This window comes from Thamnophis elegans, chromosome 4, assembly GCF_009769535.1.
Source record: "Thamnophis elegans isolate rThaEle1 chromosome 4, rThaEle1.pri, whole genome shotgun sequence".
Lineage (NCBI taxonomy): Eukaryota > Metazoa > Chordata > Lepidosauria > Squamata > Colubridae > Thamnophis > Thamnophis elegans.
Window position 1 is genome coordinate 26,928,478 of NC_045544.1, and position 26,992 is coordinate 26,955,469.

Genomic DNA, 26,992 nt, shown 5'->3' on the forward strand with positions numbered 1-26,992 from the left:
TTCTTGGAACGGGGGGGGGAGAATGGGGGTTTAACAGTTAATACAGCAAAAGAGGAAAGTAGTCAAAATAGCATTTTTAAAAATGCACAAATGAAAATTTTATGGGGTGAGAAATAAAGTTTACAATAGCAGCTGTTGACATATGCGTATCTATTTTCTATCAAACATATGGAAATAAAAACATTCTCTAAATTATACTGCTAAAGTAATTTGATCAGAACATAGAGGTATTAACAGCATTCCTTTAGGTATAGTCACACACACACACACACACACACACACACACACACACACACACACACAGAGTGTATTTAAAAATAAAAAATGCTGAATGTAAAAATAACTATTACTTCTTGGAAGCTTTGAATGATACTTGACAATCTAATTTTAATACTAATGACAATATGCAGGAAGGAGCATAGGCATGTGCATGTGTATACATATAACAAATGACAATGCTGACATTGCCCCTTCTTCATATAGAAATCAATACATCTGTTTCCTGATAGAAAGCTTGACAGATAATGCATTTTTGTTGTTTCAGGAACAGGTGTGGCTGAACAGCTCTGGACAGATTTATAGTTCATTAGTGTTTTTCTACTATGCTCTTCTTTGAGGTGTAAATAATCTGAACTGCCAAGATTGGTCTCTAGTCTCCAATCAATACTTCGCTTCTGTCATAAGGCTAATTAGATCAGCTAAAAAGCCACCTCACAACTGTCTCCTTACAATCAACAGCAGTTCACAATCCAAAATTTATTTGGGGATTTCTTTTTAATTGATATAATAAATGTTCCTTATGGAACCTATGCAGTACATGCTTTAATAAAATGTGACGGTGGTTCTTAAATTTGTCCTTTCCAGTGTAAGAATAAAAAGTTGAAAACAGAGATATCTCTGGGTACGCTTACATTTCTGAAGTTTATGGCTATGCTGTGAAATTAGAATTATGCAATCTTAACTTGATGTCCAATTTCTGTTTACATTTATTGTAAAGATTCCATTAGGAGCAAATCTCCTAGTGAATTAATACTGAGAATGATTTACATGTTGTAAATCTCAACACACTAATAGGAAAAGGTTTTCACAGTGTCAAATGATAATATAAATGATTCTGTCTGAAATATATTTCAGTTGTACTCTGTGCTGTTAGCTCTCTAAATGTATAGGGCAACACATAAGCCATGTTGTTAAAAATACATTCTTTAAAGATACAAATAAAGGCCAAGAAACAGGTATTATAAATGTGTCTGCCCATAGTATGAAGTGAAAGAAATAGCTAAGTTTGCATACCCTGAAAGGCTGGTTTGTTCATGCTAGCCATGCGAGGACAGTAATGCTGGCCTGGGAAACCTTGTATGTGAACTTCCAATGGAACTGGACGCACGGATGGCCTGAAGTTAAATAGCCCCATCTAAAGAGATAAATAAGGTTATTTTTCTCCCCCATGTTTAAGACCGTAAATATTTCAAAGATAATGCTCAGAAAGTCAACTGTAAGCATCATTTACGTACTTGATTAATATTTAGCCAATCAGCTAGATCCTTGGCATTGGCTAGTGCTGTTGACAGACCAACTACTCTGACAGGCTTCTCTGTGTGAGACGAGATGAAATTAGTCCGAGACACAATAACCTCTAGGACAGGCCCTCTCTCATCGCCTAAGAAAACATAAAAAGAAGGTATAGATATACAGATATAGATAGGTGCAGCCAACACATTGCAGTTCCAACAATGATAAAGATTAAAGCAATTCCTACCTAGCAGATGAATCTCATCTATGATGAGGACAGAAACCTTTTGGACATAACTTCTATTCTGCCAGCTTCGGCTGATTCCATCCCATTTCTCTGGTGTAGTAACAATAAGATCAGCTTGGGCAATGGATCTCATGTCAGGAGTTACATCCCCTGTCAACTCTACAACCCTGTAAAAGGAATCACGTGGTCATTGTAAAGTATTAGAACACACACTTTTATCACTTTGTAAGTGGTGATTTAGTCCTGAATGTTAAAGGGACATGGAGAATAACAGTATTCTTTCTGAACATAAGGATGACACCACAACAACATTCCTAATATTGTGTTTACTTCTTATACATACTCCACCCCCCAAAAAAAGGAGTGTGTTGCCATCCTAATTAATGTAATTCCTTTCGCAGGCAAGTCCTAGGTGGTAATTAGGAGGGAAAGATGACAACACAGTGGTTAAAGAAAATCCAAGTTCTAGGAGAGAAAGATTTGCCTAATTTTCTATCCAAGTCATAATGCATAGAAATATTTTTTCAAAATGACTGCAAACTGCAAAATGTCTAGAAATATTTTGAACCGTTTCATGTACAGATTTTAAACTGAGGCTAAATCAATAACATAGGGAGTTTTTATTAAGCTAAACTCATATACATACATATATTAAGAAAAAATATTTAAAAAGTCCCCAGAGCTTGTTTCTGTACAAAATATATTGTCAAGAAAACAGTTTTCAGATTTCAAGAACTGTATGTGGTATGATGGTAAGGAATATGCATAAATATACCAAATCTACAGACATCAATATTTATATATCAGCCAACAGTTCTCAAGACTGCACAAGACTTTCCATCTCAATCGGTTACTTAAATTATTTTAAAAAACTTACTTTTTACCAAGCTTTTCTTCAATCCTAATTTTCCAGTCTTCAATTCTTTCCCGTACCAATGCCTTAAGGGGTGCAATATATACTGCCTACAAAACAAGTCAAGAGTAGATGATTAAAGTATACAAAATCACTATAATATATAGTAATTATATATTTAGATTTCAGGGACTGTACAGTATTTAAGCTTCACTGTAATTGATATTAAACTACCACAGATAATGTTGAAAATTTTATTTCATTCTTCAAAGCAATTAAAATCCAAGTGAAATTAAAGTATAAAAACTGCTTTCTGATACCAGGTAAACGTTCTATTCTCTAGAATGACTAGTTTTAATATATATGTATTTTTTTTGCAGTACTTTTGTCCCTTAACACATTTTAGCTATTTGGTTTTTATGCCTGTCTTTCTATTTCATATTTATACTATCTGTGAACTATCCAGGGAACAGTTTGATGTTATGGAATATAGAAACATTGTAAAACAGCGACAAATTACATCAGTCATATAATTTTTTAATAGAAAGCATTACCCCATTCTTCATTTTAAGTAGGGTTTTTTCACTTTGGAATTTTTCATTAAACCCACCACCTCAGATAAAAAGTAAGCCTCGTGTAATAGTAGAGACCATCTGTCAGTTACATTTAGTCCATATGCAAACCAAACTACAGAAAACAAACATTTCTTAGAGAAAAAAAAGGTATTGCAAACCTTTGTAGTGGGATAGTTATTGAAAATTCTGAAGATGGCTAATTCTGCTGCAACTGTCTTTCCAGAACCAGTGGGGGCTCCAAGTAGTACATTACTATCAGTGTGATATAATGTATAGAATATCTGAGTCTGAATTGGGTTGAAATGAGTAAATTTGTAGAGAGTTTCATATTTGGGATGTCCTAAAGCTGTGATGGGTAAAGGCTGGAGGTCCAGTAACTCTAAAAAATGAATAATAAATATTAATTATTACAAAACATTTATGAAAATCCCAATAAACACCATACAAGGATTCATATAGATGGACGTGAAGATATAATTGTCTAGCTTAATTCATTCTTGAAAGCCAGTTTGGTGGTGTGGTTAAGGCATCAAATAAAAAACTGGGACACTGTGAATTCTAGTCCTGCCTTAGGCACAAAGACAGCTGAGTAACCTTGGGACATTCAATCTTAGGAAGCAGGCAATGGCAAAACACTTCCTAAATCTTGCTAAGAACACTGTAGGGGATTGTCTAGGAAGTTGCCAGGAGTCAATACTGATTTAAAAGTGAAAAAAGGGCAAGTTCCCCAAATCTCCAAACCTGAGATACTCTTGCAGATTAGCCATCGCTTGGGAAGGGCTGCTTATGTTGTAAATGTAATACTTTGGATAATGCCTAGAAAGAGTTTTTCTCTCTCTTTTCTTTCCTTTAATTCTCTTTCACTGTAACCTCATCTCTCCACATTTCTCTTTCCTTGCCAGTACTCCTTTTCTTCTTCACTGCTTACTCCCATCTGTAATGGTCAGAAGGAATAACCTTGATGAACAAGAGGAAGAGCCACTATCAAGATAACAGTCAAATCAAAGAAAATTGTAGTTGGGACAGAAGTGTAATCTAACAAGACATTCCCTAGTTTTCACACTTCTTTAAAAAAAGTGTGTGTATGTGTGTGTGTGAACGCATTCAAGACATACAACTTTTTCCTCTTGTTCCTCAAGGTTATTCTTCCCAAGTACATCATCAACATGAGGATCCAGATTGTTGAGGACAATATGCTGATTCTGTAAACTACTTAGAGAGGGCCGTAAAGGACTATGAAATAGTATATAAGTCTATTGCTATCAAGTTTTCTTCTTCTTTTTGGTTGTTTCTACTACATGGAGACAAGAGAAGAGGATGTATATATATTTTTGAAGTGTTTGAAAACAGAATAATCCAAGAAGTTTTGGAATTAAAAATTATATAAATGAAATACTTTATTTTTCTTAAGACTTTTTATTTAGTAGCTATTAATCTGTTTATTTGATTTTATTTTGCCATTGTAATAGCTTTTTAGATTCTGCTAATACTGAAAACCCATTTAATTGAATATAATATACAATGAGAAAATTGTTTTAGACATATATATTTAATTTCCTGAGTTATCAGGATCAATTTAATTTTAAGCTGATTCAGGCTTTTAGATATGATGCATATATTTATAAAAACTGTAAAATTGTAAATAGTTTACTTTAATCAAGAATGACACAAGGACATACTTTATCATCTCTTTCATTTAATCTTATTAAGTCAACCACATTTATCAGACCATATAACAAAACGCAAAACATACTTATCATAAAAAATAAACAGATCTCTTCTCTGAATGGAAGATCTACTTCTTTTTATGAAAGGGACAAAAATCCAACCCAAACTCCAAAAAGGAGAACATGCTTTGAAAATGATCAGGAAGAAGTACTTTGGAATACATGAGAATGTATGGTAAGCATTTTTGAAGTGTGCACAGGATTTATGGAGAACAACTCTTCAGTAACCGTATCAGGGCTGTTAAGAGAGGTAAAGAACTCATCATCCTTCTTTGTTCGGATTTATATGTGAGGACAGTGCCTGATCAGGGCTTTTATGGGTAAAAAAAAATCTTTTGTCCTAGCTAAAGACTGGAAATGGATAATAAACTATATATTCCATAAGGGGGAAATTATGCAGATTGGTATTCTTCAGCTAGGAGTCACTGACTGCAAGGAATATAGTACATTCATTAATTTGCCAATTTGTCAGCTTAAAGAAAGCAATGTTTCTGTGGTAAATTATATCATACACTTAGAATAGATTATTATATGTCTGGTTTTTAAAGTAGTTTTCAGTCAGGGTTGAATGTAGTTGCCTTTCTGAACCAACAACACCTCGCACACAAAGTGCCAACCGATTGTCAGCTTTCAGGCAGGGCCAAATTCAAGTGTTAAAAATTATATTTAAATTTTTGGAAAGATGATATTAAAACACAATAGTAGTAATAGTAGCACCGCTAGTAACTTCAATGTGATATTTCTGCCAAAGTGGGAAATTATTCAAAGGGCAAATTTGAGTAAAGGCAGTTAATTAACATTATGCAACAAGAAACATGACACATTCTCATATAAAACCACACCAATTCAACTAGAACCCTATGCGCCTACATCATTGTATTAAGTTTCTAATAGTAACTAGATTTTTTTTTAAAAAGTATTTTTCCAGTATTACGTTTGGAGGTATCTCTTCGTCAAACACTTGAGAAGTTTGGCATAGAGAGGTTGGAGCAAGTATGTAGTCTGACTCTTATTAAATTAGCAGAGAACTGCGATGATTCTGTTACACAGATGCTTTCTTTGAAGTTTGGTTTGGCTCAAGACTTCAGTACCCCTTTTAGGATGCTTCACAGTAAGGTATGGTTGGAGAGCCATAAAATTTGTGGAGGCTTCAAGCCTTGATATTGTTAACATACTTTTCATAGATACTTTAGAACTCTTTCATCATCCCCTACTAATGCTGTGATTTCTTGGGATCTATCAGAGCGGGGACGGGTGGGGGGCCTTTTTCTTCATCTTTGTCTAGCAGGACCTCTCTACACTTCATTGTTTCAGAGGAACCAGATGGGAATGGCAGTCAATTACCATAAATCCTCAAAGTCTCCTATTTGCTGATGTGTAAATATCTTTTTGCTTCTTTTGAATAGTACTCACTGATCAGTCAATTAGATAAATAGGTACACATGTTTAGCCAGACAGATTAGATACAGAGCAACAATGCCAAACACAGCAGATACACATATGAATTTATACATGCTTAAAAAGAACCCCGCATATATCACATGAGATGAATATTTCTGAAAGCATTCTCTAAGCTGAATTGCAAATGAGCTAGGCTTAACGATAATAATCACCACAACAATAGGCATACTGGTAAAAAGGTTTATGGTGAACAAGTTCATGTGCCACTGTTTTTTATGCAAAAAGGTCGTACACCACCTGTTTCTATGTAAACTATAGGCTGTAGAAAAATGGTACAACGTAAAATAAATTCTTACTTTAAGGCATCATGAAGCAAACAGAGAAAATTGAGGTACAAAATCAATGATCACGTTAAGTTATTTCAGAAAAATTCTGTGAGGTATGAGCTAATACAACAAGATTAAGAGATGCTGCCCCCAATTTTTTTTAAAATCACAATGAGTTAGTCAGATTGGGCAATTGGTCAAATGTATAAGTTATGTATAAATTAGTACATACATACATTCATCCATGATAGCTCTCACTGCTGTGGAGAATCAATGAAAATCTAAACCACAACAAGTTGAACCCTCCTCCCCAGCACTCCAATATTTAATATTTGTAAACAATTCAAGAAATAAATTCTATATGATTATGCAGGAATGCAGTTCTCAATACAATGTTACCTGTATGAGGTGGATGTCTCTCTGGCAGAATCAGATGCTGGAAATTAATAATGCACACAGCCTCAGCTCCCAGCCATCGGTCAGAGACAGCCCGGATGTAGTATTGAGAGGGCAACGGTTCAAAAATTGGGATTGTAAATACCAATAGTTGAGTTTCCTTTGCAATGACCTAAGATTGAAAAAAATGAATCCTTATTTTCTCCTCAAGTGGCTAACATGGTAGTCTATTTTATTATATAGATGTATACAAATAACGAAATGAAACACAGGTAAGGAAAAAGAAGGCTCAGTTTTGATATAATGACTCAAATACTTAACTCTCTGGAAAACCTCTACTTTAAAAATTGATGGAAAATTTGGGCAGAAGATGAGTTATGGCTTTGAATCACCTGTTCAGCATGATTGTCTTAAAAGATTGACAAAATTGAATTTGGTCTTCCTAATTCATAACACTGGCGGTATTTTCAATTTAGGCATTTTCTAATGCAGCAACTCCTAATCTTTCTGGCTTGACAGCCTGGTGTGGGTGGAAGAAGGAATGGTTTTGTGTGAGTGGCACGCACGCACGCAACTCCATTTGTACAAGCAGCGGATGCACATGTTCTCTGCCTGTGCAAATGGAACTTCACATGTTTGGTTTATTGGTTTATTGGACTTATATGCCGCCCGTCTCCCAAAGGACTCAGGGCGGCGTACAACATAAAAACACATAATACAAAAGTTAAAAGAAAGATTAAATAGAATATCCCAAAAACCCAATAGACATTTACAATGAGATTTAGAAATTAAATTAAAATTAACAATTAAAATTAATAATTTATTTTATTCAGGCCAGGCTGCCTAGCTGGAAAAGCCAACTTTTCAGGGCGTGGTGGAAGGACCGGAGGTCAGGAATTATATGAAGCTCCGGGGGCAGCTCATTCCAAAGGGAAGGCGCTCCCACAGAGAAGGCTCTCCCCCTGAGAGTCGCCAGCCGACACTGCCTGGCCAATGGCACCATGAGGAGGCCAACTCTGTGGGATCCTACTTGGTGGTGGGAGGCAACTGGTGGCAGTAGGTGGTCTCGCAAGTACCCTGGGCCTAAGCCATGGAACACTTTAAAGATCATAATTAACACCTTGAATCACATTTGGAAAACAACTGGCAACCAGTGTAGGCCGCCTAAAAGGGGTGTAACATGGGAACACCTAGGTACCCTCACAGCCATATTCTGGACCAGCTGAAGATATTTGAACACTGCTATCATGTCACCCCAGTCCTTCTTTTAACTAAATTAGACATACCCAATTCTATCAACCATTCTTTATATGTTTTAGCTTTCAGTTCCCTAAATATCTTTGTTCTTTTTCTTTGCACTCTTTCTGGAGTCTCAACATCTTTTTTTACATTGTGGTGTCCAAAACTGGATGCAGTATTTCAAGTGTGGTCTTACCAAGGTATTATAAAGTGGTATTAACACTTCACGTGATCTTAATTCTATCCCTGTGTTAATGGAGCCTAGGACTGCGTTGCATTGGCTTTTTTGGCAGCTACAGCATACTGCTGGCTCATATTTAAATGATTATCCAATAGGACTCCAAGATCCCTCACAATTACTACTTTTGAGCCAGGTACCACCTATACTACACCTGTGCATTTGGTTTTTTTTGCCTAAATGTAGAACCTTAAATTTTTCCACTATTGAATTTTAATTTATTAGATAGGGCTTATCTTCTGAAGTGTTGGCTATTCCTGCCAGGATGCAGCAATGTATGTTAATATGGTGGATATTTTTTTTGATATTTTACAATAATAATGTGTACAATGATGTTACACTTGTATAATAATTAGTAAACCAGTAACTATTAATAAGAATATAATAATATAATAAATATAACATAATAAATATAATAATATAATATAATAATATAATAAATATAAATATACTAATTAAGAATATATATATCTATATATATTCTTAATTAGTATTGTAATGTGATATAGCACATGTGGGATTGTTTCTGTTCTATTTTTTCAAAGCACTGTAAATAAATAAATAAATAAATAAAAATAAATAATTATGAAATATAAGAATGTTTAGGAAACCAGCTCATAACATATGTGTTCTATGCTATTATACAGCATAGACTTACCTGCTTTTTTTGAATAATAAAATATTCTGAATGATAAATGTGATCATTGGTGGGATCTTCCACCCAAATCCACCAGGGCTCTCCACCTGTTCCATGCACCTATGAGGCAAAGTAAATAAGCAATGTTATATATGTGTTCTCTTAAAATTTTCCTCATTTTATTTATTTATTTATTTCACTAGGCTCATATGGCACCCTATTCATTTAACTGATGAGGCTGACATTCCTGACCTATATGAGGCTAGTTAAAATGACAAAAACAATCAACAATCAACCATGTCAATAATAAAATATCCCAATGCTGAGGAATATGTTATCTGTGAACGAATATTTTGATAAATGAAGGATAGTTTACTGTCAGTTTACATTTGAGCCCTTATAATATAGGAAGCATGGTGTCTGCTTTCTACTTACATGCCCTCACCCACAAGAGGACTAATAGGTTCATTTTCTTATACACTTATTGTAAAAGCTGAACTACATGGAATTCAGACAACAAATTATGAAACTTAAGTTCAGATAGTTTCACAAAAATGTTTAAAATGCACATATGATAACTGGCAACAATCTAGTCCTATTTATAAACTTTAGTGAAAGAGTAAATCTGAAGATGGAGAAGGTGAGAGATCTTTCCTTTCCTTTCCTTTCCTTTCCTTTCCTTCTTTCCTTTCCTTTCCTTTCCTTTCCTTGTACAAAAGTTATAAGTAGAATAGGGATATGGGATCAGGCTTTGGCATGTCAACCTGAATGTGCATAGCTGAAGACAGGCAGTATGGGAACCATAATTTCCATTGTACTTCCAAACTTACTGAAGCTGCTGAGTTATAGTACAGTTAAGAAACATATTCTATTATTTACTTAGAACATACAGTATAGCAGTAGCAGTAGACTTATATACCGCTTCATAGGCCTTTCAGGCCTCTCTAAGCGGTTTACAGAGAGTCAGCATATTGCCCCCAACAATCTGGGTCCTCATTTTACCCACCTCGGAAGGATGGAAGGCTGAGTCAACCCTGAGCCGGTGAGATTTGAACCGCTGACCTGCTGATCTAGCAGTAGCCTGCAGTGCTGCATTTAACCACTGCGCCACCTTGGCTCTTCAGTATCTGAAGGTTTTTAAGGGGTATGGAGAAAAAGCAGTACCTCCAAAATCATTTCCAGCCCTATTATTACATATCCTATAAGTTACATCTAGATGAGCTTATATTCTCAATATGTCCTGTTCTAGATATTCTTACCTGATCATTCCACTTGAAATCAGGGGTGATATTTAACCTAACTCTCAGTACAGTACGAGTAATCGGCTGGATGGTGGCTTCTACTGAGATAGAGGGAATTTGCTGGACGCACTGTTTGACCTTTAGTCCAATATTTACATGATGGAGCATATGACCTGCAAAATAATATGAAATTTGAAACAAAATAATGTTTATAAATATCTAAAGCAAGTGAAGGCAAAGGTACTTTATTACTTGTCTTTCACAGTTTCAAGGCTTTATCTGACTGTTACCCTGACTAGCCTTCCCCGACACGGGGAACCAAATCAAGGAGCATTCTTGCTGTACAAGCAGATCTTGACACATGACATAAAGAAAGTAATATTTAACTTAAATTTGTATTTGTAGCTCATAAAATGATTTTAAACTATAAGTCACTGATTAAATACCTCCTAACAATTTTGATTAATGCCACTCTTATTTTACTTAGAAATACTGACCTTGGACATAAAATCCATTAAGTATTTTCCTAAATATAAAATCAGACCTTACTGAAAGCAGGATGCTTTCATTGAATCCTTAAAATTCCATTCACATACATAAAATATAAAATAACCGAGGGGCGTTGCTAGTAAATTAAGTCTGACTAAAAAACATCTCAGGCAAGGATATATTGAAAAATGTTGAGATATAGAATTGCTACTTTCTTCTGAGTCACTGGGAAAAAGAGCCAGTTTTGTAACAGAACTCCAAAGAAGAGCAGCAGATTTGCACCATGAGGATTCCAGGTCCTGGCAAGGAGGCCATCAGACCGGAAACAAAAACCACAGGTCCCTCTAATCCCACGACTCTCTACTATTGGCAATTATCCGAAGTCTCATGCAGATCTTAGTTACCATACTTGCAAGAAAAGGATTCAGCTAGGGCCCCCTAGTAGGTTATAAAAGAAAAGGAAGATATGAATAGATCTGTAATTTTATGCCAAAAGCTTTTATTCTGAGCTCAGATAAAACAGGGAATGTTATAACTAAAATGGGCAGCAGTGAAATAAACTAGTTTTTTTTTGTAAAGGTCCACATACATATACAGGGCTGCAGGAAAAAGATCAGAGTTTGAAATTCCTGGTATCTCTTAAGGGGGCTGATCAGCACTCAGATCAGGATAGGTTAACTCCAAAGTCAACTTCAGACCAATAATCAAGTAAGCAACACCCCAATCAAGAAATTGCTGAAGAGCCTTTAATAAACTGCCCAACCAAAGAATCCCTAAGACTGCCCCCACTCACACAGACAGGCAAGACACCAGAATATAAACTGACAGCAAACAGCACTCCTTACTAGCACTGATGATGTTACCTAGTTAGGGCAATGAAACCCCTGCAAGAAAACAAGCAAGTTCAGAGCGCATCAAGGACCCCTCAGACTGTTAAATATTAAGACACATTCATTTCTCCTTGGCATCTTACCAATTTCATCTTTCCTCATGTCCTTCAACTTATCAATGGTGAGATTCTTCTGTTCCAGCTTGGCAAGGACTGGTGGGGGCAGGACAGTGAACTGCCGCAAAGGGCTGACCCAACCCCACAGTCGCTTGTCGATAACCTTGCTGAGATTTAGCAGTCGGTATGTCATTGCTGGCCATCGCTTACGAAGGGATATTTCAAAAAGAGCTCGAACAATACGTGCAGCATTCTGTCAAATAAAACAATAGTAGCACATTATATCACGTCTATTCCTTTGCCACTATTGTGTTAGAATAGAATAGAATAACAGAGTTGGAAGGGACCTTGGAGGTCTGCTAGTACAACCCACTGCTTAGGCAGGAAAGCTTATACAATTTCAGACAAATGTTTGTCCAATCTCTTCTTAAAATCTTCCATGTTGGAGCATTTACAATTTCTGGAGGCAAGTTGTTCCACTGGTTAATTGTTCTAACAGTCGGGAAATTTCTCCTTAATTCTAGGTTGCTTCTCGCTTTGACTAGTTTCCACCCATTGCTTCTTGTCAAGCCATGTTCACTGGCTTGAATCAGATAGTCACAATGATAGCTGACATTCGGGACCTTCTCCGTTATGAAACTCACATTGTGAAAATTCCAACAGAAAGATGTAACTGGGAGTGTAACATTTTCCCACACAACTTTGTTCTGCATGACATTTTCAGATGCTAGCTGGCACCAGAAAATTCTTTTTTCTTTTGCTAGTATATACAATAATTTGGTCTGCATTTGTTCATTAATTCTTTTTTTATCTTTATATATCACTTAGAAAGAGAACTCCAAAATAGTAATAATAATCATAAAAATAATTTGGGTAGCCACTAAAATAATTGTTCGGTATATTCTGTAATCCTTACTTCTATATAACAATTTTCAGAATGAGCAAGATGGCTGAACAAAGGGAACATACTCTATAGCCCTTTGCAGCACTTAGGGATTTCAGTAGAGACAGACCTTGGGATGCAAAGTCAGTGTGAAAAAGATCCTATGTTGAAAAGCTGTAGATTTTTAAAACGAAAATACTACTCCCAGCTTGACAACTAAATGTGGACATAAGAACATAGACTTTTGGCTTTCTATGTATCTTAGGTAAGTCATTGGTAGGAGAAAGAACTAAATTTTACCTGTGCAACATAAGCAGAATCTGAAATTAGGGAAAAACTATCCATCTCTCCTCGGCTAACATATGTTTGCAGAAGGATATTTATTTTCCCATAATTGTTCTCCACACCACCAGGTGCAGCAAGTTCACAGAAATTGCTCAGCAAGGCTTCCAGCTCTTCTATTTCTTCTTCTCTCACCTGAAATATAAATTAATGGACTTTGAAAAGGCTGATGCAACTTGTTAAATCTTCCACATGCAAATTAAATGTCAATTATCTCTCAATAAATGTGTTTTAAAACATTCTACAGTTTCTGAAAAACAAGTCTCCCAGCACTATACTTAATGGAGCCTAATTGAAACAATCTTAATAACGACACAATTACATTTCATTATACGTCATCTTTTATTAAGATTGCCATTGACAGAAATGTACCTCATAAATTAAATATTTTGACCATGCCATGCTTCACCTGATAAGATTTCCCTTTTTATCTGACCTCTAGTCTTTTCAGATTAGGGCAAACTTGAATTAACTTTAAATGCATTCATTAAAATTACACAGTTTGCATGGGGCATATTATGTTTTTAGCTTAAAACTCTGAAGTACTATGATTCATGATATTAAGGCTTTCACTGTTAATAAGATTAAGATTTAATATAACTAAAGATACATTCAAATCTACACTTTGAATTATGCATAGTATTCCAATTTCTCATTCCTACTTGCAAAGCAGAGGTGAATTTACATATTCTTTGATTCCGTGAAATGTTCTTAGCCTAAAACTTGTTTAAAGAAGGCATATGTTTGCACTTGACGGGGATCACCTGAAGGCCATTTCCCTCAAACCCTGACCATTTATGCAATATAAAAACTAAGAAGGAAACTCACAATAAATAATTTTCAGCATTGTTTTTTCCCCCCAGTCCCCATCTTTCATCTTAAAAGAGACTCAATTTTGTTAACAACCGAATGATTGCATTTTGTATGTTGGCACATGTTGTTAGCTCTGGTATGAAAAAAAAAATCAATGGTCAATCAGGCCAATCAATGGCTTGATCAGAGGCAGCTATTCTGCTCCTCTATCATGTCAATTTTGCTTATTAGAAAGGAGACTCTCATTGCCTACTGGTCAGACCATGTATCCAATTTCAAAAGAGATTTGGGAAGTTGCAGTGGCTATTAATTCTAAACCAAGAAAAACTAATCAATGAAATCCCAAACACATCTTAGTAAATCAAAGCAAAAGATCCCCTACCACATTCTTTCATTCTTAAAATATTGTTAGAAGGCACTTTTTTGGGGGTAATACCCTGGAATATACTAATTATTGATACAATTTAATCAAAAATTTAGTGAATTAAAACCAAATCTAACACAGATATTTGTATAAAAACTTTAGGTAAAATATTTGGTGCATTAAAAAAACCTACTTTGGAATGACCCTTTTGATATTTCCAGATTTGGAACAAAATGTGATAATATTCAAGTGTGTTGCTTTGAGAGTTTCAAGTTGCAACTGGTTTTATTTTGTGGCTTGTCACTAAATTTGTCCTTAAAATTTTCCTCAGCTCAGTAGATGGTTTTTGCTCCTCTCTCAACCAAAATTTCAGAAAAACACACACTGTAGCTGGTGCTAAATTACTGTCCCCAAGATACATAGATCCCCCATGTGTATAAATGCATAGATGGGCTTAATTCAGAAATGTAACTATTTCAGGAAATCACATTTCACTGAAAACAGAGATTCTGACTGTAAATAAAATAAAAGCATTCTGCCTTCAAGCAAGTTGAATAGTAGTACCAAAGCTATGTATATTTGCTTTTCAAGTGATTGTTCTATAAAACTGGGAAGCAGGGTTTTTATGGCTCTGCCTGACCTGACTAGTGACTGAGAAAAAGGAAAAAGCAGCTGAAGAAGTTGCAGAGAACCCAAGATAACATATCCATTAGAATAATATTGCATATATTCCAGAAATACTTTGATTCATATTTTTGTTTTGCTTTGTTTTAAAAAAAACAGCACCTCTGACTAAAAACACTTCTGGACACATTATGTAAGGTTCTTTCAGTGTATTCACAACAGCAAAAAAAAAAGAAATGTGAAACGTTCTAACCTTGATTTGGTCAAATTCTTCAGCTTTAGAAACAATAGCAAGAATGTCACCTTCTGTTTTATGAGCATCAAAGAGTTCATTGAAAGTCTGCAAAACCAAGAAACATCAGTCTGCTGTTTAAAGCATTATTTACAAATACACTCCCATCCAACCACTAGACGCTGAATAAAGATAGGAAGGAACAAATTGCAGAACAGATCAAGAAAAAATAACAGCCAACATATTGATATTAAAAATAAATTTCAGCTGCCCATATTTAAATGCAAATTGATTAATTACCTAGGCAAAAATGAACTGATATAAAGTCCATTGAAAAATAAAACAAAAATTGAATAAGATTCACTCATAGAACCTCTTTGAAATTCAGAAAAATAAAGGTCAGCACTTTTTAGATGTACATTGCAATTTCCAAGGTTTGTGCATACCCCTATGTAGGTAAACATGCTAATAGATCTTTTATGAATATAAATGCTTCCTATATATTATTTTATGAAATCATTCTTGTGATTTTAGAATCCTCTTTTACTACAAAGTGTGAACTATAATGTAGATCTGCAATTATTATCTCCACACTGCTGTTTTAGACTGCTAATCAGACACAAATTATTCCCTAAAGAAAGATAACAAGGTTGTTAAATATAATGCCATGCTTTTGCTTCATAATATACTAAATTATAGGGAACATTACCTCAATTGTGTTATATTTAATGTAGTAGTGGCTTGCAATTCTGCCTAAATCAGTTGAAGAAAAAAATCCAGTTCTCTCTTCAAACCGAATCATCCGGGCTTTATCCAGTTTTCGGCCAACTTCAATCACCAACTGTTCTCTGTGCTTCTCTAAACTTGGATCCATCTGAAATACAGTCAGGAATTGTATGTTAAGGATGGATGGACAGATGCATAAGACAGAAGGTAAATGTGATCTTGCCTTATTTTTTCCCTCTCCTCCAGCAAAACACATAGCAATGGGTATATTTTAGTGGATTTTATTGTGGAATTAATAAACTATTGATTGAGAATACTTAGAATTAAAATATTTATTAAGTTAATCTGACCCTCTTATGGTCAAATAATGTTTAGAATACCCTTGGGAGCCCAAAAGGAGACAGGAAATTCTCAAGGTAAATTAAGAAAAGAATGGATATATTATAGATGATTATAACTAACACTGTTGTTACAAAAGATATTAGATTTTAGGTTTTATCTTTAATAGTGAATAATTATGAAATGGTGATAAGGGGAATCTTAATTTGCTATTTATTTATGGCAGAGATGGGAAGGCCCTGTCTACATTAATTTTCTAGTTACAATCCGACACAATTGCAAGATCCGTGTCTAAAGCTAATACCAAAACTTGAGATTAATACTATTTTTCTTTCTGTGCCTGGTGATTCTGAAACGAAAGTAGTGTTATTTTTAGCAGTGTCTGCATGGTAAATCTTTGATATTTAAAATTGTATGAGGAACTTTAAGTATTTCCTTTAGTCTTTACTAACTGAACACTGTGTATGTGTGAATATCTATTCTAATTATATTTGATGACAGACTATAATGGCTGTGATATTTCTTATTTCATTTTTATGTAAACCTGACATTTAAGGCTAAAAAGCTGGCAGAGAAAATGCACATAGGATACACAAATGTGAGTAATTTGTTCAGGTTTCACATATTTAGCCTAACTGTTGAAAACTTCATCTACCACAATTCCCCAGAAAAATAACTAAGGATGCTCTTTTTTATGTTTCACACTGAACATTTTCAAAACATATAGGAGTTGCTGATCTCAGGAAAACCAACAAGGGCAAATATTTAATCTCCCATCAGGAAAGGATTACAGAACCAGAAAGCAAGTTAGGTTTTTTGCACATTTTCTACCTGATAAGCTTTGTGACTGATGCCATATACTAATGGGTTTGCTCTCATCCGTACATAAAGGTAAGTGTAACTTATCCACTTTACTGCTTCCTCAACATTTGTCACTGTTCCAAGAGCAATCTGCAAGTGGGGAAAAATAAAAACAAAATTTCATGTTAAATGGTTTATAAATAGGGTTTATAATGTTCCAAGTTTTATATGAGCAGAACTGAATATTCCAGAGGAGTATTGTAGAGAAAGATTGAAAACTTACCAATGAAGTGGTTGAAATGTACTTTTAGAACAAAATATATTCCTTAGGCCCACAATTTACTTTGTTGAGATAAAGAGGGAGGAGAATTATGTGACATTGGACTGAGTAGGGTAACATGTATATTTCATTCCCTTTTTTGCTGCTTGTCTGAGAAGCCTTCTATCCTGAGTTTTCTCCTGAAGATTGGGTTATATTTTTCTAATACCCCAAAGCAAAGCACTTTTCAGATTGTCACTTTATATTTACTTCAGAATCAGATTTTCCATTTTGTAATTACTATGATGGAATATATAAGCTCAACTGTCCTGAACACCTGAAGTATGTACATTGGGAAAAAAATTAACTATCCATTTTATAAATAAAGCCAGTTTTTCTTCATGGATTCTTTCACATCAAATGACATTCTGAAAGGATTTTTTAAAGGGAGGAAGGAAAAAGGGAGGGAGGGAAGAAGATAGGCAAGCAGGCAGACCAATTGCTTAAATAAGCAACTGCCATTTATCCAAGGTAACTGACATATTTGATAAAGTATAATATAGCTGAATTTGAAAGCTCACTTGCTGGAATATCACACAAAGGATATAATTAGTTGAAACCTCCAAAAAAGCTAAATGTCTACACTCCCTCTTTGATAATCTTGTGCTATAATGCACTAGGTATCTATACAGTCACTTAGTATTGACAATGAATTGATCCCACATCAATTCCACTACCCCTCCACACTGGAACATCTACAATTCTAAAAATGCATTTAATTGTGGAAAGTAAGATCAATGAGTTCGGGTAGAATCACAGTTAAAAAAAGTAAATGCAAATTATTTTTCAAAATTTCAAGAATAGACTTTAATGATTCTTTGCGTCTGAAAAAACTTCCTAAAAGGAAGGCAAGGTGTAACTGCCATTCCTAATTATACAGATCTTCCTGCATTTTTAAAATTTGCTCCAGCAACAGTTCAACTCTTCTCCCACAGTATTTAGCTAACTTTAGCTGACTTCAGAAAACTAATCAGAATTGAATCAGATTATAACCTGGATAGAAGATGGGCAGAACATATCAAAGCCAAGAGAAAGACCAGGGCTCAATTGGTAACAAAATGAGTAAATTAGTCAATAAACAAAAGATAAGCTCTAAATTATTACCAAAAAAACTATATGGGCATATCCAGGACATGCCCAGGAGTCAATCTGGACTTAAGAAACATGCTCTGCAAGAACAAATGGTGAATCAGAGGGTGAAAAGGACTTCAATAAAACAAACAAACAAGACTCTTGAGTAAATAGACTTTAACATATATACAGATGGGCTCTACTTTGAAATTTACATTTAAACACAACTTATTTTTTTAATTTCTCTGACATTTACTAGGTAAGTGAATTTAGAATCCTGAATCTATCTTCATTGCTTAGAAATGCCACCCAGTTTAATATTCCTGCACCAAGAAACCTCACAGTACTGCAGAATGGAACTGTGCCATATGTCAATAGTACTTCCCTTTGTCCCAAAGGTGACAAATTAATTCTTTTTTAGTCTTCTTTTCATATTTACTTGTGTCAGCCATGTACCTTGTCTCTAGTTTCCTATGTATTTTGTAAGAATGACATATAATTGTTAAATTAGAACCATCACACACCAGACAATTATCCTACTATTATTAGAGAAAGCAATTCCATGTATGCATGTATTTGTGTATTAGATTTTTATTCTGCCTTTCTTATTTTATGAATAACTCAATGCAGTGAACATATCTAATATTCTTCCTCCTCCTCTTTTATTCACAAGAGCCCTATGTAGTGTGTTGGCCAAAAGTCACCTAGCTGACATGAAGCAAATTGCATCACTTTATTATCAAGGAAAATAAAAGTTAAATATAAGTTTGATACCTGAAGCTACATAGCACACATCTATGCAAAATGAGTGCAGCTCAGTTTAAAAAAAAGAGAGAAAACATAACTTGGCTAATATATTACAAATTGTTAAATTTCTTCTCATTATTCATGCAGCTGTCTACCTGTTCAACATTTTAAGATGTATATGTATGGAAACAAAATGCTTTCAGGAATAGTGGCTTAGATCCAGATGTGATAAGACAAGGCAATACTACTATTACAGTTCACTCAATGCTGAACAATTCTCAGCAAAAATTACTTCTGAATATTTGCTGCCACCTGGTGTTCATTTCAATGTGAGCTTCTAAGAATTTGAGTATTGCAAAAAAAAATCAGTATTAAATTGAAATCAATTAGTGCACAATAAGGAAATGAAAAACAATGGCAAACCCATAATGTTGCCTAAAATAAGCGTATTGTCTATGAAGTTGCTAAGAGTTGAGTTCAGCTTGAAAGATACTTTTTTGTTATCCACTCAGAAAATTATAAACACATATGACTGTAAAATTACCTTACTTCAGAAAGGCGAAACTTACTTCGGAAAGGTGAAATGGGAAACCAGGTATCACACAACAGTTGCACAAGAAGAGCAAGGTATGCAAAAAGAGAAGTCACCTTCTGGTTGGTGATTCAATCATAAGGGATATAAATTTAGGAAAGGATATGGAGGTTTTAAAAGAGATCAGGTGTCTGCCAGGTGCTACTGCCAGCAGAGACAAGAGGCGTATTCTTAAGATAGTCAAGAATGCAAGTAAGGACTGTGATGTTGATGCTATTATACATCTTGGCGCAAATGATCTGTCCAAAAAAGATGAACTTTCTGTGAAGAATGATTTCCAGAGCTTGGGGTATGAACTTAGTAGTATAGTTTGTAGGCTTTTCTTTTCAGAGGTTTTACCAGTATATAAGGAACAAAAAGGGAAGGGCCAGCATGTAGCAGAGTTTAATGTGTGGCTAAAGGAGTGGTGTAAAAGGGAAGGCTTTGGTTTTATTAGTCATGATGCCTGCAACTGGTCCAATGAAAAACTGTACAAAAGAGATGGTTTACACCCATCCAAGAAAGGACTGAGTTACTTGCATTAAATTCACAGATTTTCTGGATAAACATTTAAACTGAACAGCAGGAACAGAAAATTAATTGATACGAAACATTTCTGTCCCCAGCAATCTAAAATTCATAAGGTTATCAGTGCATGTAACATAGATGTTTGTGCAGGTAAGATTATCACCCCCGCTGTCAAGCAAAACCAAGCATTTAATACTGAGTGCTATACCATGTGCATGAATCATACAAGTGGCAAGAAAATAGGGGCAGTCAGGCATTAACACAGGTTATGTAGACAGTAAACACAGGGTCAATCAAAATGGACTCAAATGTCTATACACCAATGCACAGAGTATGAGGAATAAACAGGGCAAATTAGAAATTCAGCTAAAAGATGGCAGATACGATATTGTTGCCATTACAGAAACTTGGTGGGATGAAACCGACAAATGGAACATACATCTAGAAGGATTCAAATTTTTAAAAGAAATAGACCAAATAAAAGAGGAGGTGGAATTGCACTATATATAAGAAATAATTACCTCTCTACAGAAATAGAGCACAACAATGATGAGAACTATCTTGATTGCATTTGGGTCAATATTAAAGGTTGGGGGGGGGGGGAAATGACATTGCCATAGGTCTATACTACAGGCCACCCAACCAAGCAGAGGAAGTAGATGAACTTTTTGCTAGTCAGCTAAGGTATGTAGGAAGCACACCACAATAGTAGTGGGGGATTTTAACTACCCCGACATCAACTGGGAAACAAACTGCACCAAGTGGAAGATCCAACAGGTTCCTAACAAACCTAGCAGACAACTTTGTTTCCCAAAAAGTAGAGAAGGGAACAAGGGGATCAGCTATATTGGACTTAATTCTCACTAACAGAGAGAAAATGATAGAAGGTGTTGAAGCCACAGGAACCCTGGGGACAAGTGACTATGCAATATTGAAATTCAACATTATGCAAACACAAGTAGTAGAACAAAGTCAAACTTTGTTCTACTACTTTAGTCTTGGACTTGGACTTTAAGAGAGCTAATTTCAATAAACTTAGAGAGAGCTTGGGAAAAATTCCATGGATGAGAATCCTCAAGGGGAAAACAACTCAAGAAGCTTGGGAAATTTTGAAAAATTAGATTACAAAAGCCCAGGCTAGCACAATACCAATGAAGAAGAAAAGTAACAGCTCCCAAAAGAAACCAGCATGGTTGCATAAAGAACTCAGTGACAAATTGAAAGACAAAAAAGTTAAGTATAAAAAGTGGAAAGGAGGGGACATAACTAAGGCAGAATATCAGCAAATAGCCCGAGCATGTAAAGATGAAGTGAGGAAAGCTAAGGCTCACAATGAAGAAAGGCTTGCCAAAAAAGTAAAAAATAACAAAAAAGCTTCTTCCAACATGTTAAAAACAAGAAAAAGGTTAACAATTGGTCCATTGCTGGGTGAAAGTGGCAAGAAGGTAACAAGCAACAGGGAGAAAGCAGAACTATTTAACTCATGTTTGCAACTGTCTTTACACAAAGGGATAAAACAGTCCAACCTATCAAAAACAGCACCACAAAAATCAGATTAGGAACACAAGTTGAAATAGGGAAGAAAATGGTAAGTGAGCACCTGTCTACCCTAGATGAGTTCAAATCACCAGGACCGGATGGATTACACCCCGGGGTTCTGAAGGAACTGGCAGACGAGATCTCAGAACCACTGAACTATATCTTTCAGAGATCCTGGAGCACCAGGGAACTGCCTGAGGACTGGAAAAGAGCTGATGTGGTTCCCATATTCAAAAAAGGGAAAAAAAACAGATCCAGGAAGCTACAGACCTATCAGCCTGACCTCAATACCAGGAAAGATTCTGGAAAAGATAATCAAGCAACGAATTAGTGAACACCTAGAAGCAAACAAAATAATAGCCAAAAGCCAACATGGGTTTGTCAAAAACAGATCATGCCAGACTAATCTTATTGCATTCTTTGACAAAGTGACAAAATTAGTGGACCAGAGGAATGCCATCGATATAGTTTACTTGGACTTCAGTAAGGCATTTGTTAAGGTAGATCATAACCTTCTACTAGATAAAGTAGAAGAATGTGGGTTAGACAGCATCACCACCAGATGGATTTGTAACTGGCTGACCAACCGCACTCAATGTGTAGTCCTCAATGGAACTGCATCTTCACGGAGGGAAGTATGCAGTGGAGTACCCCAAGGCTCTGTTTTGGGCCCAGTACTCTTCAACATCTTCATCAATGATTTGGATGAGGGAATAAACGGGGAACTCATCAAATTTGCAGATGACACCAAGCTGGCAGGAATAGCCAACACTCCAGAAGATAGGCTAAAGATACAGAAGGATCTTAACAAACTTGAACATTGGGCACTATCTAATAAAATGAAATTCAATGGTGAAAAGAATAAGGTTCTACATTTAGGCAAGAAAAATGAAATGCACAGATATAGTATAGGTGGTACTTGCTCAACAGTAGTAACTGTGAAAGGGATCTTGGAGTCCTAGTAGAAAACCATTTAAATATGAGCCAGCAGTGTGCAGCAGCTGCCAAAAAAGCCAACACAGTTCTAGGCTGCATAAACAGAGGGATAGAATCAAGATCACGTGAAGTGTTAATACCACTTTATAATGCCTTGGTAAGGCCACACTTGGAATACTGCATTCAGTTTTGGTCACCATGATGTAGGAAAGATGTGGAGAGACTAGAAAGAGTGCAGAGAAGAGCAACAAAGATGATTAGGGGACTGGAGACTAAAACATATGAAGAACGGTTGCAGGAACTGGGGATGACTAGTTTAATAGAAAGAAGGACTAGGGGAGACATGATAGCAGTGTTCCAATATCTCAGGGGTTGCCACAAAGAAAAGGGAGTCATTTTCCAAGGCACCTGAGGATAGAACAAGAAGCAATGGGTGGAAACTAATCAAGGAGATAAGCAACTTAGAACTGAGGAAAAATTTCCTGACAGTTAGAACAATTAATCAGTGGAACAGCTTGCCTCCAGAAGTTGTGAATGCCCCAACACTGGAAGTCTTTAAGAAGATGTTGGATAGCCATTTGTCTGGAATGGTATAGGGTTTCCTGCCTAGGAAGGGGTTGGACTAGAAGACCTCCAAGGTCCCTTCCAACTCTGGTATTGTATTGTATTAAATACAGAGCAGAAAATGAAATATGTCTAGGGCTTCACTGCAAGTACCTGTATTTCTAGAGATTCTAGTTAGGTTGTTCCTTGAGCAGGGAACTTGCATATTTTTCTGATTTATAAACAACTGCCCCGTTGCATGATTTTTGAAAGTTTGAAAACCAGTGTTTGGGAGGCAATGAGAGATTTTTTATAAATAGCAAAATAATGTGGACTTTTGTTCCTTTTGCATAGTTCCTCAATCTCAATTAAGCCATCAAATCAGCTGAGTACTTAAAGGTGTAGTGAGAAATTTAGATAGTGCTGAATCATAGTTTCCAGCAGTTTCCTCAGTGATTTTTTTTAACCTCTTTACAAATAAACAATAGATTCCAAATGAGAGAAAAGGCCATTCAAATGATAACATTCAATGAAAGTTATGCAATATAAAACTGAAATCTAGAATATAGCCAGTTAATTACCAAAATACCTCGAGAGAAATAATGTCTGTCTAACATTTCATATATTTGTCATTTTATTGACAAATCTAAAACACTGAAATATGCCTTTACTGAAATATTTTCCACATGTGAACAATTTAAACATATGTAACAGCAAAGGTATATAGTTAAGAAAAACACGAGTTAAGCCGAGAGAACATTATAATGAAAGAAACCTTAACAAAGGTACGGTAAGTATATGATATGTATAAATAAAGGTTTCAGTCAAAATTTTTATATTTGAGGGGGGGGGTGTGAAGCATGCACAGAAGGCAAAGTATTTTTTTTAAAACTGATACAACATCAATTCTTTTCTCCAGTGTACTATCGTCCTTCTTAGTTTTCCCAAACTGCTTGCTTTGTAATGCTGAATGGCCTTTCTTTTCTCTAACACATGCATACCAGCTGTTTTAACATTTTATGTCCTAGCTAAGCAATCTTCTACACACTTACTGTTTTTAAATCATTATCTTTGGACCTATGTGTCACAGAGGAGAGTTGGATCCAGCCTACCTCAAGTAATAAATGCAACACTGATAACCAGTTTGGTATAGTGGCTTGAAACCAAGGGACCGTGAATTCTAATGCCAACTTAGGCACAAAGACCTTGGACCAGCCATTTTTTCTCAGCCCTAGAAGGACGCGAACGCAAACGACTTCTGAAAAAGCTTGCCAAGAAAACTGTAGGGACTTGTCCAGGCAATGTCTGAAAAATGGACAAGAGTAAAGGTAAAGAAAACCAAGGCAACACACTAAACATTTTCTAGCTACTGCTTCTTTCCACCCTACCATCCATTGCCTCTATACCATTTAATGCCTATTTTACCTATGATAAACTATGATTCAGGCCAGTGGTGGGATTCAAATTTTTTTTACTACTGGTTCTGTGAGCATGGCTTTGTGGGCATGGCAGGGGAAGGATACAAAATCCCCATTCCGTCCTCACTCACAAAATTTCCGCTACCGGTTCTCCAAAACCTGTCAGAACTGTCTTAATACCACCTTTGATTCAGGCATATAGGTATCAGTCCTGATCCCTACCCAGAGACTTACAGAACTAGTTGCAGAGTAACATTCTCTATTCCTGCCAGGCTGTTTGTATGCCTGAACCATAGTAATCTATTCATGTCTAACCAAGGCAATGCTCTTCTGTGTCTCATTCTAAACTAAGTTAATTCCAGAGCAAATGGTCTTCTTAGGCACCAAAAAGAGAATGCATTTCCATGGTGCTTTATGAGAGTTTCAATTCAAGGCAAATGATATATCCTTGATGGCAAACCTATGGCACGCGGAGCCATTTCTGAGGGAACGCGAGGCATTGTCCTGCCAGCTCTAGTGTGCATGTGTGCACTTGCCAGCTGATTTTTGACCTTGATTTTTGGCTATTTTTCACTCTCTGGAGGCTTCAGGGAAGCCTCCTGAAGCTTCCGGAGGGAGAAAAATGGTCAAGCGGGCAACCCGGAGATCTGTTCTTGAACTTTGCATATTGGGCCATTTTTTGCTCTCCCTGAGCTCTTAGAAAGCCTCTGGAACCTGGGTAGGGTGAAAAATGGAACTACCGGACCCACCGGAAGTCGGAAAATGGGTCACTTCTGGCCTCCGGACGGCCTCCGGGGGCAGTGGGGAGGCCATTTTCACCCTCTCCAGGCTCCTAGAAAGCCTCTGGAGGCTTGGGAGGATGAAAAATGGTCCTACTGGGCCTACCAGAAGTTGGAAAACGGGCTGTTTCCGTCCTCGGGGGGGGGGGCATGGAGAAGGGTGTTTTCGCCCTCCCCAGGTTCCAAGAAAGCCATGCGCGCATGCGTCGGGCAGCAGGATGGTGGTATCACATGCACATGCGGCATAGTCCGGGGGAAATTAAATCATGGGGGTAGGCATGCACGTGTGGAATTGGCACCCGAGACCAAAAAGGTTCCCCACACTGCGATAGACAGTTTCTCTGCAACTCCTGATACATTTTTATATCTGTAAGTATTCTAGAGTAGGGCCTGATTTTTGGAATCCCTACTTATTCAGAACTGTAAGGCACCTATTTTTTTGTCTTTTGGATCCTTGTTGAACAATCTGTTTACATACAGATGATACTCTCTAGATAAATGGGAAATATATTTTTTCTTTTATTTCTATCCTTTTAATGCATTCATCACACTGATGCAGTATTTAAACATTTTATCTGTTAAACTGTTTTAAGGTAAGTATATCTGAAGGAGTATTTCTGTGTGTATACCTGCGAGAGGGCGCACTCACACAAGTCCACAATCACACCTTAGAAAATATTTGTGTGCATGGTCCCACAAGAGCATCTATTTTAGTTTAAGATCTGATATCAGATACAGAATCCATAACTATGGTTAAATGCTTACTGCATCAATGAATCATAGTGCATTGTAATAACAAGCTCAAAATCCCAAACAGTAGCTCACATGGAGCCATAAAGATGCCATGACAAAATTATTAGTTGGCTGAGACAAATCCAATTTGTATAAATACAGAAACAGCTTAGAGAGAGAAAAGCAAAGGAATAGAAAACTTCAAAAAGTCTAGAAAGGGCAAAATATGATAAATGAAAACAAAATGCCATGTAAATGTTCCATCTTGGACATAAATGCTAAATACTGTACTATTTTGTTGCAGGTTTGAATTTCAGACATAAATGTTTAATGTCAATCAATTTTCCTACAACTTAAAGTAATTTCTGCTTTTTTGTCTTTATACTCAATTCTTAAAAGAAGCTGTTCAGATAGTTCTTGACTTACAATTGGGACTATGATATGATTAGACCAGTTTCAAGTAATGCCTCTCTTCCCATTAAAGTGTTAGTTAAAATACCAGTGATGAAAAAAATTCAAGAACAGCATTTTCAAAGGTACAAGGAATTGCAATGGGAAAAAAAGAGATAGATGAAATACTTCATGGTATGAATGGCCCATCTCTTGCAGGGATATATATCTGAAAGCCTCAGTGCTGCACAAACCTTCTTCTACAAAAAGAAAATTCAAAAGCAAACTCTAGAATCATTCCAAACATTTTCCTACCAAATTGTAATATTAATGTGGGTAGACAATCTGAGCTGTATTCAATTAACATAATTTTAATTGCTTTTAAATTGAAAGCTGATTGCATGCTTCATTTGTTCTTTCTCAGGAAGGACTGCACACAAAATATAATGTTAAACCTATTCTCCAAGA

The 26,992-nt window shown here is 36.0% G+C and overlaps 1 protein-coding gene across 1 annotated transcript in view; it reads right to left on the bottom strand.

The window, feature by feature from the left end:
* Window positions 1-26,992, bottom strand: part of ASCC3 (activating signal cointegrator 1 complex subunit 3) — a 216,684-nt gene that overhangs the window by 74,175 nt on the left and 115,517 nt on the right. The window contains exons 17-29 of the mRNA XM_032216493.1: window positions 16,982-17,101; window positions 15,795-15,959; window positions 15,107-15,193; window positions 13,011-13,187; window positions 11,855-12,080; window positions 10,411-10,565; window positions 9,173-9,271; window positions 7,041-7,209; window positions 3,346-3,566; window positions 2,637-2,722; window positions 1,760-1,926; window positions 1,515-1,660; window positions 1,294-1,414 (exon numbers count right to left, since the gene is read on the bottom strand). Coding sequence (XP_032072384.1) covers window positions 1,294-1,414; window positions 1,515-1,660; window positions 1,760-1,926; window positions 2,637-2,722; window positions 3,346-3,566; window positions 7,041-7,209; window positions 9,173-9,271; window positions 10,411-10,565; window positions 11,855-12,080; window positions 13,011-13,187; window positions 15,107-15,193; window positions 15,795-15,959; window positions 16,982-17,101 — 1,939 coding nt within the window. The remainder of the gene's footprint in view (window positions 1-1,293; window positions 1,415-1,514; window positions 1,661-1,759; window positions 1,927-2,636; window positions 2,723-3,345; window positions 3,567-7,040; window positions 7,210-9,172; window positions 9,272-10,410; window positions 10,566-11,854; window positions 12,081-13,010; window positions 13,188-15,106; window positions 15,194-15,794; window positions 15,960-16,981; window positions 17,102-26,992) is intronic.